General features: G+C 38.4%; 1 protein-coding gene across 7 annotated transcripts in view; it reads right to left on the bottom strand.

Annotated features, from left to right (window-relative positions):
• Positions 1–15,471, bottom strand: part of NEDD4 (NEDD4 E3 ubiquitin protein ligase) — a 167,963-nt gene that overhangs the window by 28,646 nt on the left and 123,846 nt on the right. For 5 of the 7 annotated variants that reach the window (XM_055279239.2, XM_063639393.1, XM_055279240.2 and 2 more), the window contains 5 exons: positions 14,514–14,616; positions 7,896–8,062; positions 5,650–5,767; positions 5,396–5,563; positions 1,116–1,181 (listed from right to left, as the gene is read on the bottom strand). In XM_055279239.2, the coding sequence (XP_055135214.2) occupies positions 1,116–1,181; positions 5,396–5,563; positions 5,650–5,767; positions 7,896–8,062; positions 14,514–14,616 (622 nt within the window). The remainder of the gene's footprint in view (positions 1–1,115; positions 1,182–5,395; positions 5,564–5,649; positions 5,768–7,895; positions 8,063–14,513; positions 14,617–15,471) is intronic. The other 2 variants (XM_055279236.2, XM_055279238.2) reach the window with 2 other exon arrangements.

Below are 15,471 nucleotides of genomic sequence, written 5' to 3'. Positions count from 1 at the left end.
GACAGATGACAGTGAGAGTAAGGTTGGCGATGATAGCCTTTCAATGGCATCTGTCCTGTTGTTGATGGTCAATATTGACCAGAGCAATGGATGCATAGGTGGGCGACCTCTCATTCTTCAGCACAGGATCTGGGTCCCTTTCTTAGTGCAGGGTGTTATTTAGACAGATAAACCACTCGTGGGCTGAGGATTTTGGAGACTGCATTCCTGTGCTAGAACATACCCTACTTTTCAAAGCTGATACCTAGACTGCCATTCAAACTTCCAGATGGTTGGGGAAGAAAATGAGAAAGCCATTCCAAGTGGGGAAATGGAATGCACACAGACTCAGAAGCGGGAGAGAATCAGGACATGGGAACAGTCTGCTTCGAAAAAAAAAGCACAGACAGGAATGAAGGCAGCAGGAGGCTTCTGTTCGGGGATAAGGAGAAGGGTAGGCTGAAGAGGTTGGGAGCCTGGGAGTTTTACTTTGGTTTCAAAAACAAGTAGGGCCTCTGGAAAACAGAGACAAACTCAGAGTAGTGAGGCTTATGTCAGGAAGAGGATGCAGGCAGGGTTAAGGTTCAAGCTGCCATCCAGGCTGTGGCTGGGACAGCACTGAGCAGGAAGCAGAAGGCCTTAGTAGACCGATGGATGTGATCCTGCAGGGAAGAAACAGACCAAGGACTGATAAACTCCAGCCTGGCTGCTGGGCATGTCAATACCAGTGCACACCTGGGTGATGAAACCCTGGCTATGCTTCATGTACAGGGCAGACATGGCTGCTGGATGCCATGTGCACACGGAGAACATCGGCAACTGGACACAGTGATCCTGAATTGTGTGCTGCATGCAGCAGATCACCTCTAGCCAGCACAGCGCTTCAACTGACAAGCCCAGATACCACCCACAGTCACCAGCATGCGGAAACTTTGCTTTTAACATGAGAGAGATGATTCTCCATGTTGTGTGTCTTTAAGGCCCTTCCCTGAACATCACCACCTGGAGCCTACATTCTGTGCTGTATTGGCTCCTTGTAAGGCAAACGTTCACACTCAGTCTGCCAAAAAATAAAAAATAAAAAGAGATGCTGAGTTTTATATTTTTATTGATTGATGGGAGAGGGTAAAACTCACCACAGGAAGTGTAGGTTGTTCCTCAAAAGTATAGGCTTGTAAGCTGCCTCTTCTGCTGGAATGATTCTTGTAAAAAAACAAGACAACAGAAGAATACCTTGAGATTTGTGATTTGCCTTTGAGTGACAGCTAAGGTAGTGAGGGTAAGTATGACAGGGCAGAAGAGAGAAGGATGGCTAGGATGCAAATGTTGAGAGTGCAGGCTGAGGCACGTGGTCGCTCTCAGCCCCCTATGTGGACACCTTCACACATCCAGCTCCCACGCCCCCGGTGCTGGACTGCATCCTAGACACCTTCTCTTGAATGTCTCACAGAAACCATTCTCAAATACACTCCCTTTCCACTTTAGTTACTAGTTTTATTGTTGTTTTAACTTCAAGTTTTCATCTTTTGTCACTTTGATTACAATGGCAGCAATATCCTAATAGCTTTCCCCGTCGCAAGTCTTACTTCCTTAAGTCCATTCTCCATGCTGCACCCTGCAGCCTCAGAGCATCCTGCAATGCCAGTCCTGTCCTTCTGGAGCTGAAGCCAATGACAGCATAGAAAACAATGCTTCCTGAACACCACAACCTGCCTCTTCCTTACTTCTTCAGCCACTTCCCACTTCGCAATCTACCTCCTGGACATTCCAGACTACTTGTTTCCTGGAAATCTCATGTTCTTTCTTTCCTTATGTTTTTCTATACATGCTATCTGAAATATCTTAGTTATCACTATCTGAAATATCTTAGTTTTGTTATTTAATGACATCAAAATTTACAATGCACAAATTAAATCACAATATCCACTGTAGTACTGTTTATAATAGTACTGTAAACAATCTAAAGTCTTTCAATAGGAGACTGGTGAAATACCTTAAGGGTTACTTGTACAATGGAATATGCCAGAGTTTAATGATTGTTTTAGTTGGTTTTTAAGGGAGTACATCTATATGTACTGAAATGGTTCAATGTCTAAGAGACAGCAAGTGAAAAAAGTAAGTTACCAAAAAGTATGTGTAAGATGATCTCAGGTTAAAAAATCATCTACAAATATATATGTATGCATGCACGTTTATGAATATACAGAAAAAGTTTCTATATATGTATGCATGTGATTTATCACCAGCAAATCAATATCATTTATCCTTTAGGTCTTTGACCACTAATAGTAACTGAGGGAGCATATATTAGTGGTAAGATGGAAGGTTTAATTTTTATTTATTATTTATTTATTTATTTATTTGAGACAGAGTCTTGCTGTGTTGTCCAGGCTGGAGTGTAGTGGTGCGATCTTGTCTCACTGCAACCTCCACCTCCCAGGTTCAAGCAATTCTCTTGCCTCAGCCTACCGAGTAGCTGGGATTACAGACACGCGCCACCGCACCCGGCTAATTTTTGTATTTTTAATAGAGATGGGGTTTCGCCATGTTGGCCAGGCTGGTCTCTAACTCCTGACCTCATGTGATCTGCCTGCTTTGGCCTCTCAAAGTGCTGGGATTACAGGTGTGAGCCAAGATGCCCAGCCTTAAGTTTTATTTTATATACCTAAATACAATCTCAATTTGTAACCATAACCATACAGTGCTTTAAAAATATTTTTTAAAATAGGTAACACTCATACACGTTATAAAATTTGAAAGGAGCCTGGGAAACAATACTATACCAAGTCTTTACAAAAAAATTTTTAAAAATTAGCGGGGGTACAATGGCATGTGCCTATAGTACCAGCTACTCCAGAGGCTGAGGTGGGAGAATCCCTTGAGCCCAGAAGTCTGAGGTTGCAGTGAGCTATGATCATGCTACTGCACTCCAGCCTGGGCGACAGAGTGAGACCCTATCTCAAAAAAGCAAAAGGTATAAACAATATATATCCTGTTCACTCTTTGCCTCTTTGCCTCTCTTCAGAGGCAAGCAACATTATTAGTTTCCTGTTTAGTCCTCGAGTAAATTATACACATATTTATGCTCTGCATTTAAATAATTTACATTGGTGTAACAAACACACTGTTATGTACTTTGCTGTTCTTCATTTACCAGCATCTCTTAGGGATTGTTCCATCCAACATATACACTCGAGCCCACCTTGTTCTCTTCAGTGGCTGCATAGTATTACACTATATGGTTGCCATGTATTACTTTAAGTAAAAAAAATACCAGGAAGAAGGGGAATGTGATTTATCATCAGCAAATCAATATGGTTTATTCTTTTTTTTTCTTGAGACGGAGTTTCACTCTGTCACCCAAGCTGAAGTGCAATGGTGCAATCTCGGCTCACTGCGACCTCTGCCTCCTGAGTTCAAGCAATTCTTCCACCTCAGCCTCCCAAGTAGCTGGGATTACAGGTGTGCACCACCACGACCAGCTAATTTTTGTATTTTTAGTAGTGACAAGGTTTTGCCATGTTGCCCAGGCTGGTTTTGAACACCTGACCTCAACCCATCTGTAATCCCAGCCTCCCAAAGTGCTGGGATTACAGGCGTGAGCCACCACGCCCGGCCTAATGTAGCTTATTCTTTAGGTCTTTGACTGACCTGTCCCACTCCCCTGTGAAAAAATGAAATGAATGGAAGACAGAACAGACAAATGGAAGAAAGGAAGGGCAGGAGGCAGGCAGGTGGATTTACTGGCAGATATTCATATTCACATACAACTATCTACTGTGAAGCTTCTTGGAGAAGATGCTAGAGCAGAGGTTAGCACACGTTTCCTGTTAAGATCCAGACAGTAAATACTGGCTGTGGGCCATATGGATGCTGCTGTAACTACTTAATTCAGATGATGTGGTGTGAAAGCAGAGATGGGCAATACCTCAACAAATGATGTGGCTGTATTCCAATGGTAATTATTCATAACAGGCAGCTGCCGATTTGGCCCACTGGTTGTAGTTTGCTTTCCTCTGCACTAGAATATAAGTCCCATGAAGGCAGGAGATATTGTAAATTTTATTTACTGATGTATCCTCAGTAACCAGCATATAGTACCTTGCATATATGTGATCAGCTCTCAATAAATATTTACTAACTAAATGAAAGGCAGGGAAACCTCAACTGGAAATGACAAATAGCATCCTCAGAGAATCATCTTTGTCTTCTACTGAATCTCCCTTGATGATACATATTAGACAGCTAGCTATGAAGTTCTCATCGTGGAAGCATATGCTGGGATACTTTATTCTGAACCCTATGGACAACAGTTTTTACAGTGGTGGCTGAAGTAAAAATGTCATCTATCTCCTTGTTTAGTCAAAGTGTATCAGTTCTTATTCATATATACCTGTTGGTGACATCTGTGATATAATGTTAAAACTTCAGGCCAGAAGCAGTGGCTCATGCCTGTAATCCCAGCACTTTGGGAGTCTGAGGCGGGTGGATCACTTGAGGCCAGGAGTTCAAGACCAGCCTGGCCAACCGGGTGAAACTCCTCCATCTCTACTAAAAATACAAAAATTAGCTGGGCGTGGTGGTGTGTGCCTGTAATCTCAGCTTTTCAGGAGGCTGAGGCATGAGAATCGCCTGAAGCTGGGAGGCGGAGTTTGCAGTAAGCTGAGATAGCGCCACTGCACTCCAGTCTAGGTGACAGAGTGAGATGTCTCAAAACAAACAGACAAACAAACAAAAAACCAACTTCAGCATAACTGGGAGAGAAAAGCAGTCCCTAACATCCAGGAGCTGGCCTGGCACTCATAGGTAAGATCAAGACAAAATCAAGACCACTCTGTAATCGTGGCTGAATATAGACAAAACATGAACACTGTCCAAGCCACAAAATACCAAACATTTCCCTATCCTGGCAAATGTGAGTGACTGTTCTACTTTGCTAACCATAGCTTTAGCCTCACTACAGATAAGATTTGAGATACAAAATCATAGAATTATCCCTGCTTCCCAACAGCATCTCATGTAGAGCAAAGTCCTGCTTCCTAAAACCCTCTTCAAAATCACCTAACAGGAGCCCAAATCCTTGAAGTCTTTTCTAACATTCTGCTACCAAAACACCAATGGTGCGTGTTCTCCCTTGCTGAAATGAATAATAAACCCAATTTGTTCAATGACAAATGTGTCCCTCGTGATTTTTGACTGGAGGGCACTGACATAATGGAAATTTGGATGCCATGACTCTGGTCCATACTATTAATGAGGATATTTGAAAAATGACCATGTTGTAAAGTCCCAAGGTCCCTAACATATTATTACACATTATTGCATTTAAGACAAAATTTTACATAATAGTTGTTGAATGGTATAATATGCATAATATAAACTACTGAAGCCATAACAAAATCTAAGAGCATCTTACTGAGCTGGATGCTGGCTGGCTCATGGCTGAATTTCCAAAAATGGTGAGCCTGGCATTCAATTCTTCTGCAAGATGAGTTGGAACATCCAAGTTACTTGATGGTGGAGGTGATGGGAAGGCCTGGCTACTATACATGGTGGCTTCATCTTCTCTTATAATTTCCCAGTTCTAAAATGAACAGAATAAGCTTGAGCCATACGTACTTTATTGCTATAGCATGTGTCTTTCAAGGAGAACTAGGAAACTACTTATACCTCGGAAGACTCTCGGTTGTCAACACTTTCTGTTTCCTCGGATATTTGCCGCCTGGTGGTAAATGCACGTTGTGCTTGCAGTTGAATGTTGCCATTCTCAGCATCTGTTAGGTTGTCCCTATATTGGAAGTATAAAAAGCCATGATCCATGTCTTAAGTAGTTAAAATGATTGTCAAAGATTCTGTGATCGTTGAAAAAATATCTACATTAGATCAATAAAAAAATTTATTGTCTTTGACCAAAGGCTATTTCGACATGCAAAGATTCAATCATGGGCAGGCAGACTGGTATATTTAGAGTACCTTATGGAGTTCAAGGTTTTGTGAAAAGGTATATAACATGTCTGATTTGATATTTTAGTTTGTCACCATGTCTAGGATAATGTCCAACACATATAGGTACTCAAAAATGTTTGTTGAATGAATAAATATCAGAGCACTTCATAGATTATTTCATCATATTATTTTGCCATGTTATTATAAGAGTAATAGAGTTACACATACATACTTCTTTGTGAATCAGATAGTACATTTTCTAGAATTGGTCTTAAGCCAGGAGTAGAGTACTCCATGCAGCAATGTGAAGGGCAGAATGAAAAGATGGTGTAAGAACTTTATAATGAAAAGCTTAATGGTTTAGGAATTACATATCTATTAGGAATGGTATCTGTTTTTCGTAAAATACAGTCATGAGCCTGTCCTGAAAAAGGTAATAGTAAAGATTTGTCTAAGCTTAGGAGAGGTACAATAAATCAGATTGGATGCTTAATGAGTATTAAAAAAAATAGAAAGAATGAATAAGTCCTAGTATTTGATAGCTTAACAGGTGACCACAGTCAATAATAATTTAATTGTACATTTAAAAACAACCAGAAGACTATAACTGGATTGTTTGTAACAAAAAGGATAAAAGGCTTGTGAGGATGGATATCCCATTTTACGTGATGTAATTATTATGCCTTGTATGCCTGTATCAAAACCTCTCATGTACCCCACAAACATATATACCTACTAGGGACCCACAGAAATTAAAATTTTAAAAAATCAGATTGAACACCCTCACCTCAGTCATTTATATCATTCTAATTATTTGCATTTAATATAACCAGTCTATCAGATCAAGAATTTTGTTCAAATATTTAATAATAAAATTATTGTTAATTTATTTAACGCCACATGAGCTCAGGCTAGTCAGAAGACCAGTTCTTACTGTACCATAGCTAAAGAGAACATAATTTTGATACATGGTTCTAAGGGAATGCTTCAGTTTTTTTCCCCCTAAATATTTGATTTTGGCTACCTGAAAACGACATCAGCCACGGTGAAAGAAATGTGATTTTGCTCATGTAAGGCTTGCCATAATACTGAGGTATGCAACAGGGCAATTCTGCAGAATTTTATAGTGTCTTCAGCTTTGCAGTCTGTACCTCACTCTATGAAGACCGAAGCTTCTGTGCCATGAAGTACTTGAACTGCTGATTTGTTTTGGAAGGATTTGAGAACAGAAAATATCTATGAAAGTGCTTGGCATATATCAGGCACAAAATATCAAAGCCAAAAATTAGGAGGCTAATGAACACATTAAAAAATTACAAGTATGTTTCAAACAGAAAAGTAAAGGAAGACTTTATAAGACTATATGGAAGGAAAAATGGAAGGGGATTTGAGAATAATATGAATAATAGGAGATTTTATAAATGTATATACAGTCTAATAATAAAAAAAATCACTGAAGAGATGTAAGTTAGAATATGTTGAAAGCCATTCCGTCCTTGATCTGTGCATGCTGGAAGTTATGTGGACATTGACCAGACTGTCAAATGGGCGTTTAACATAATACCCTTATTATTGAGTCCTTTATATTTTATAAATAATTCATATTTTAAAAATAGAGTACTATAGAAATTAACATTTTATTATATTTTAATAACAAACTACAAAAATTCTCCAAGACTTCTAATTCAGCCTAAAAATAAAAATGTACCATTTGTGGCTACATAAAATTAAAAACCTATTAAAATTAAGACACAATTAAAAGGGTAGTATCTAGAGTCAAGTAATTTTGAATATTATCAAGTCATTTAAAAAACGAAACAGCAGAGTTAGGATTTTTAAAGTCCCGGGCAATAAAAATCCTAGTATTCTTATAGTTTATGGATCACTATACTGTTATGAATCCATCTGAGACATGACTTCAAAATGAAAAGTGTTTCCAGATTAAAATTGTGAAAGCCATCAGCACATACTGAGGGGTTGGTCTTTTCCACTGTGTTCTTCTAGATTCATGGTTTACATAATAGGTCCTTCCAAGGATATCCTGCCTCTCTTCCCACCCTGGAGGTAGAGGAGAAGGTTCTTGTCGTTGCTGCAAATGGCAAGCAGCATCTGGTTGGTCCAAAACAACCCAGCCAGGCTGCAAAACAGGATGGTAGCAATTAAGTTTATGCATGATTTTTTGAACTTTATAAATTATATGCTAAAGGAAATTTAAAAAGAGATTTATTATATCAAGTTTTTATGCATAGACAGAATTAACAACCCCCAACTTTTAAGACCATAATGTAAATACTTTATGATAATGAATACTTTTTTTGCAAAAATGATAACCATTTAAATTTTGTTTAAAATTGTCCAAAAATTTTTCAAAAAAAACTTTAAAGGCACAAGCCTGTAAAGTTTCCACCAGGTTCTTCCTGGGTGACAGAACCAGACCCCATCTCAAAACAACAATAAAACAGAACTTTAAAACAAATCTATTTAAAATTTTCATAACAAAAAAGTAAAAGTATGTGAGGTGACAGATTTAATTAGCCTGATTTAATCATTTTGCCTTGTAAGTATGTATCATCACATTGTCCTACATAAATATATACAATTATTGTCAATCAAAAATAAAATTTAAAAAAATCTAATAGAAAAAAAGGACAAATAATTTTTTAAATAAACAACCATGGAAAGTTAGAAAGTACTGAGAAATTGAGAAGTATAGTTTAAACTACTAGTGTAATCTTAGGCTATTCTCTAAATTATCAGCTGAATGAAGGGCAAGGATTATTTCTTATTGGTCATTGTCTTTCCCACCGAGAAAGCACCTTGCTTATGGTAGAAATCAATAACTATCTGACACATGGAAAAAATCATTTGATAAAGGTCAAATACACAGAGGGGCAAGATGGGGAAGGCAAATGATTTAGAAATAATTGCTACAGTGAACTCTCTAGTGATGGAAAAGTCATTCTGATTCCCTTGTCTGATTTCTCTCTCCGCTGGACCAAGGCAAGGCATTTTATCGTCGTAAAACAGCCAAGGAAAGATTTTTTAAAAATGCACTGAGAAGTTTGGTTTCTCAGAGACTAACAAGGGGCAAAATTAACATAAAGCCTTAGGGCAGTTAAAGTAAGGAATTGATACAAAAGAGTAGCAAGAGTTAATGCTTTTATATGAGAAACCTCATAAAAGAAAAGGCAGTAGGTCAAAGATTCTATTAAATACTGATTGGTTAGGAAAGCATTAGAAACTGAAATAAACTGGTGAGAAAACTTTAAAATGCTCCCAAAAGGACACAAAAGAAGACCTAAATAAGGGAAAGACATGGTCTGTTCTTGGCTGGGAAGACTCAGTCTCACAAAGGTGTCTTCTTCCCAAGTTAATCTATAAATTTGCCAATATTCCAACAAAACTACATTATGATTTAAAAAAAAATAGGCCACGTGCAGTGGCTCAGGCGTATAATTCCAGCACTTTGGGAGGCCAAGGCAGGTAGATCACTTCAAGTCGGGAGTTTGAGACCAGCCTGACCAACATGGAGAAACCCCATCTCTACTAAAAATACAAAATTAGCCATGTGTGGTGGCGCATGCCTGTAAATCCCAGTTACTCGGGAGGCTGAGGCAGGAGAATCACTTGAACCCGAGAGGCAGCGGTGACGGTGGGCCGAAATCACGCCATTGCACTCCAGCCTGGGCAACAAGAGTGAAACTCTGTCTCATAAGAAAAAAAAAAAAGATACAAGGCAACTCTCAAGTTCAACAGAAACATAAACAAGCAGGAATAAGCAGCACAATTTTTAAAAAGAAAAGCAAGTAGTGAAGATCAACCCTACCAGATAAAAACACATTATAAATGACAACAATTAAAGCTGTATGGTTCTGGTGCATACATCGACAGGCAGCTCAACAGATTTGCCCAGAAAGAAACGCAACTTTATAGGAATTCTGGCTGGGCACAGTGGCTAACGCCTGCAATCTCAGCATTTTGGGAAGCTGAGGTGAGGGGGTCACTTGAGGTCAGGAGTTCGAGACCAGCCTGGCCAACATGGTGAAACCCCATCTCTACTAAAAATACAAAAATTAGCTGGGCATGGTGGCAGGCGCCTGTAATCCCAGCTACTCGAGAGGCTGAGGCAGGAGAACTGCTTGAGCCCAGGAGGCAGAGGTTGCAGTGAGCTGAGCTCGCACCACTGCACACCAGCCTGGGCAATAGAGCAAGACTCTGTCTCAAAAAAACAAAAAACTTTATAGGAATTTAGAATATGATAAAGACATTTGAAATCTGTGGCAAAATAGGCAGATTACTTAGAAAATGGGCATCCATTTGGAAAAAACTTCACTTGAATCCCTACCTCATGCCTTATATCAGGATAAGTTACAGACTGAAGAATATCTAAATGTTTAAAAGTGAAACCAAAAAGTATTAGTAACAAACTTTTGAAAATTTTAGAAATATATTTTAAAAGTGGGACACTGTTAAGTATGACACCAAACCTTGAAGGCATGAAAGAGAAGATCCATAAATTTGACAACAAAACACCCACATTTGTATATGGCCAAAACTACTAAATAACATTGAAAAAAAAAGAGCAAATGACAAAGTGGCAAACATTTTTGGTATTTTGATAACTGACACAGAACAATTTCCTTAGATACACAGAGCTTCTGTTCTAGGCCTGGAGATCAGCAGTAAATGACTGCTGTGTGACAAGCAGTGGACTGCTTCCAAGATGGAAGAGAATTCTTCTATGTTGGAAGGCTAGACCTGAAAACGAGGCCTCAGGGAAAAGAGTTGGGAAGGAAAGGAATGTTTTTTGGTAGCAGGGAGAAATGGATAGGGGTTTCTGCAGCAAGGTTGATCTATTTTGGCTAGCTCTGTATAGAAGGTGACGGGTAGTGGGGGAGGAAGATGACAGAATAAATTATTTTGGGAGAAAAGGTCTGGATGGGAATTTCTCTCTTTCTTCTCTCTCTCAACAGGGTCTCATTCTGACACCTAGGATGGAGTGCAGTGGTGCCATCACAGCTCACTGCAGCCTTGACCTCTTGAACTCAAGCAATCTTCCACCTCAGGCTTTAGGTGCGTATTACCATGCCAAGCTAATTTTCAATTTTTTTGTATAGATGGGGTCTCGTTACGTTGCCCAGGCTGGTCTCAAACTCCTGGGCTCAAGCAGTCCTCCTGCTTTGGTCTCCTAAAGTGCTGTGATAACCAGCATGAGCCACTGTGCCCAACCTTTCTTCTTTTTTTTTTTTTTATTTTTACCTCTTCTATAAGAATTGTTACCTCTATTTTTTTTCTTTTTATTGCCCAAATTTCATTCGCTTCTTTCCCTATATCCTCTTACTTTGTCTGCCCATCCATGTTTATCTTCCTTCTTTCTTTCTTTCCTTTCCCTTAAATTATGATAATACAGGATCTAGCATACCTAAAATTTAGTCTTGCATATATTGAATCAGATTGTATTTTTCTGGTTTCAATCCCAAAACATGTAAGTTTTTATATTTTACTCTTTTGAGAAAATACAAGCTTAACATTTTTTGGTTGAATATAATCATTGATTCCTTTAGGATTAATACAATTTATTAATAAAATAGTTCTCACTACTGCTATAAAGGATTATAAAAATACTCAGTGCTAGAAAAATGGTACCAAAAGAATACTTCTTTTAAAGCTTCTTAGAGATTTCTCTCTTAAATGTCTGCTTAATGTATTTTTATTATCTGAACAAATTCAAGAAGAGAAAGAACAAAAATTAATTTAATTAAGGGCTTAAAAACACCTGTCTCAAGTTTGTGGAAGTAGAGTTGTACAATCAAACACGGCTTAGAAAGACTGGATAGAATGCCTCTATACAGTGGATTTTTTGGATAGAAGGCCTTCCTATTAAATACGTATCAGCTGTTATTCTTTGTAAAATAACTTGCTAAGTATCAATGAACCTTATTTAAGTTCTAACCGCAAAGCCAATATGTAATTGCTCACAATTTAATCAAGTCAGAGAGGGTCAGAAAGAAAGCATTCAGAGGTACAATCAACATTTTATATGTTAACTTTGTAAATACATACAAGTAACCCTAAAGTTGCAAATGGTACAAAAATCAAATGTTACATAATTATCTATTATAGCCATACTTTACTACAGAATACAAACTACCTAAGAGTGAGCTTCATTTCAAAATTACAATTGTTTTCCTTAAATAGTAGAATTTTATATATACAGTCACAAACTAGCTGTCAAAGGACTAGGCAAGACTCTTCCAGTCATTAGCTACACAGAAGGTAAATAAGCACAGATTCACGTGTTTGAATTCCTAGGGCCTTTCATAAATAAACTCCTACACGCTTACATCTCCTGAAATTATAAGGTGCATTCTGAGGGAATTCAAACATTGAGACATGAGACCACAAAATGAAGTGAAGCAGTTCTCTCTACAGAAACTCAACTGTGAATAGGGTCCTATGATGTATGCATGTGGGCAAAACTTGGAGCAGGTTACTAAATAATGAAATGCTGTTAAATTTTTTTAAGTTACTAAATAAATAATTTTGTTTCTTTACAGCAGATATCCTTCATTTCAAACAGAATTCCATTATGCAAGATACTCTGGTACACCAAAAAGCCAGGTAGAGAAACTTCTACTGAATAAATACTTGAAAACTTTAAAAATGATTATTATATGAAAATCAGAGAAAAATACATAACAAAACGTTAATCAAATAAGTGAAGAGAGTTCTTTGATCACCAAACTAGCGGCCATCTATACTCTGTGGTTTGAAGAAAAAAGTTTCTTTCCTGGCCGGGTACCCTGGCTCACGCCTGTAGTCCCAGCACTTTGGGAAGCCGAGGCAGATGGATGGCTTGAGGCCAGGAGTTCAACACCAGCCTGGCCAACATAGTAAAACTCCGTCTCTACTAAAAATACAAAAATTGGCCAGGCATGGTGGCACATGCCTGTAATCTCAGCTACTTGGGAGGCTGAAGCATGAGAATTGTTTGAACCCAGGAGGCAGAGGCTGCAGTGAGCTGAGATTGCACCACTGCACTCCAGCATGGGCCACAGAGCAAGACTCTGACTCCAGAAAAAAAAAAAAAAAAAAGGTATTTCCTTCTATTATTATAGATTCTCCTGCAAAGCAAAATCTCATTAGTGCATTTAAAATTTTCCAAGAAAGCTCTGCTGCAAATTCACTACCTGTTCTAGAGCTTTTCTTTCTCAAGGTACATGGGCATATGAGGTAGAGCCTAGCCCCTGGGGAAGGCCCTCAGCTTCACTGTTCTTATGGAGACCTAAGCAGGCCCTCAGTCAGAGGAGAAAGTGTTAGCAAGGCAACAAATAAGAACCCTCCAGTCAATTTCGTGCCTTACGCTGTGTGCTTTGCTTTCCGTAACTGCTGTTAATATGGTTTGGCTGTGTCCCCACTCAAATCTCATCTTGAATTGTAGCTTCTATAATCCCCTCGTGTCATGGGAGGCACTCAGTGAGAGGTAACTGAATCATGAGAGTGAGTTTTCCCAGTGCTGTTCTCATGATAGTGAATAAGTCTCATGAGATCTGATAGTTTTATAAAGGGCAGTTCCCTGGCACACACTCTCTTGCCTGCCACCATATAAGCTGTGCCTTTGCTTCTCTTTCACCTTCCACCATGATTGTGAGGCCTCCCCAGCCATGTGGAACTGTGAGTCCATTAAACCTGTTTTTAAAGCTTTATAAATTACCCAGTCTCGGGTATTTCTTCACAGCAGTATGAAAATGGACTAACACAGCTACTGAATAAATGATACTTCTTTTTGATGATAATGTGCTTTCAAAGGGAACCTCAAGGAGCAGGTGTTTTTTTGATCCCTTTCCAAATCATAAATTTTTTTGCTGGAAGAAACCCTCGAGGTCATCTGATGCCATCCTGTCACTCTGCAAACAAGATCCTGAGGTTCGGAAAAGTTCAATGACTCACACAAGTCTGGCTAGATAGAGTGTGCAACTAGGATTCCAGTCTCTAAACCCTATCCAATTCTATTCCAAATACATACTTTCTGCCTCCTACTTGCTTACTCCAGATGCATGTAACTCTACACAAATCTTGACTTGGACTTTCCTCTCATCCTGTCATCCGTGAAAATTGTTAAATTCTACTTGCCCCACATACAGAAGGCTCTTTATTAGATCACTTAAATTCTCCTTGCTCCCTAATTCTCCTCCTTTCCTATGAGCCTCCCACCATAATAAGAATATTAACAGGACTTAAATTTCATAAAAGAGTTCCTAATCAGTGGGGTCTCCTCAAAATGTCCATATATTTAACTTCAAAATACTAAATTGTGTTCTTACTTTAATGGAGAATATACAGTTTTAGAAAACTTTGAAAAACTAGACTTATATTCTATTCTCTACTCCTTAACCTTTAAGAAGGCCATTAATAATGGCCATTCCTTCTACAGAAATATCCTAGAGGAAAAACTACTAATGAATGCTTGGGTGAAATAAATGTCCAAGTAAATAATCTTTATTGCACACGTTAACTTCATTCAATAGTACAGCAAAATAAGAAATTAAAATTTTTCTTAGTTTAACCAAATATTTATAAAATCTCACCTCTAATTCCTCAGCCTGTTCTGCATTATCGTCTTCTGAGCCACTGGTTTTAGGTAAATAAGTCATTTTTAGTCTCAGATAACCTTTAACTCTTGATTTGTGACTGTAGAAAAGAAAATAAATATTCATAAAACTTTAACACCAGGGAGAAAAGTATTCAATTAATAAGAGTTTAATGAACACCCACTAGGTACCAGGGGGTCTACAAAGGGAGGTTCAAAGACAAGTTCCAGGGCAGAAGATACCTAGGGAAAGGAATAGAAGGCAGAGAAAAGGGAAACATATGTAAATAAATAATTGTTATGACACAAAGAAGATGCTAAGGAAGTTTAAGTGAATGATCAGAGACAATGTCAAAGAGAAGCTGGCCTTTGAGTTGGGATTAGAAGATTGGGGAGGATTCTTATCTGTGGCAGTAGAGGAAAAGGCATATGAGTGGAGAAGAGGGCAGATCCAGGAAACAGATTTGAAATCTGGGGTGCAATTGAGGAAATTGCAGTAGTTGAGTTTGGCTAGATTACAGGACATGTAAAGGGGACTACAGGAGATTGGGATGGCCCAGAGGTCATGCAAAATCAGACAACTTCAGACTTTATTTTCATATTTTGGTAAATCACTGAGAATTTGGGGGATAGAGAAAGGTATCCTCAGAGATGTGCTTTAGGGATACTAATCTGGCCATATTTTTTTGGATGACAGAAGAGTAGAGGGTAAGGCCTGATAAGTGTCTGAAACCTGCTACATCTCTTTGGCAGCTGTTTGAATCTGTCACACATTAATTTACCTAATCTATTTTTATATTGTATCACCTCTTTGAATTAGTTGTCTAAGCTAAAGACTGCTGCCTGCTGTAGTAATATTTTAAATCTTTTGAAAACCTGTCTTTCATAAGCTGCTGCTGCTTTTTTTTTCTTCTTTTTTTTTTTTGTTTTGTTTTTGTTTTTGTTTTGAGACAGCA

Source organism: Symphalangus syndactylus, chromosome 5 (genome assembly GCF_028878055.3).
Source record: "Symphalangus syndactylus isolate Jambi chromosome 5, NHGRI_mSymSyn1-v2.1_pri, whole genome shotgun sequence".
Lineage (NCBI taxonomy): Eukaryota > Metazoa > Chordata > Mammalia > Primates > Hylobatidae > Symphalangus > Symphalangus syndactylus.
The sequence above is the reverse complement of the archived record's forward strand: the minus strand, read 5'-3'. Positions and strand labels throughout refer to the sequence as shown.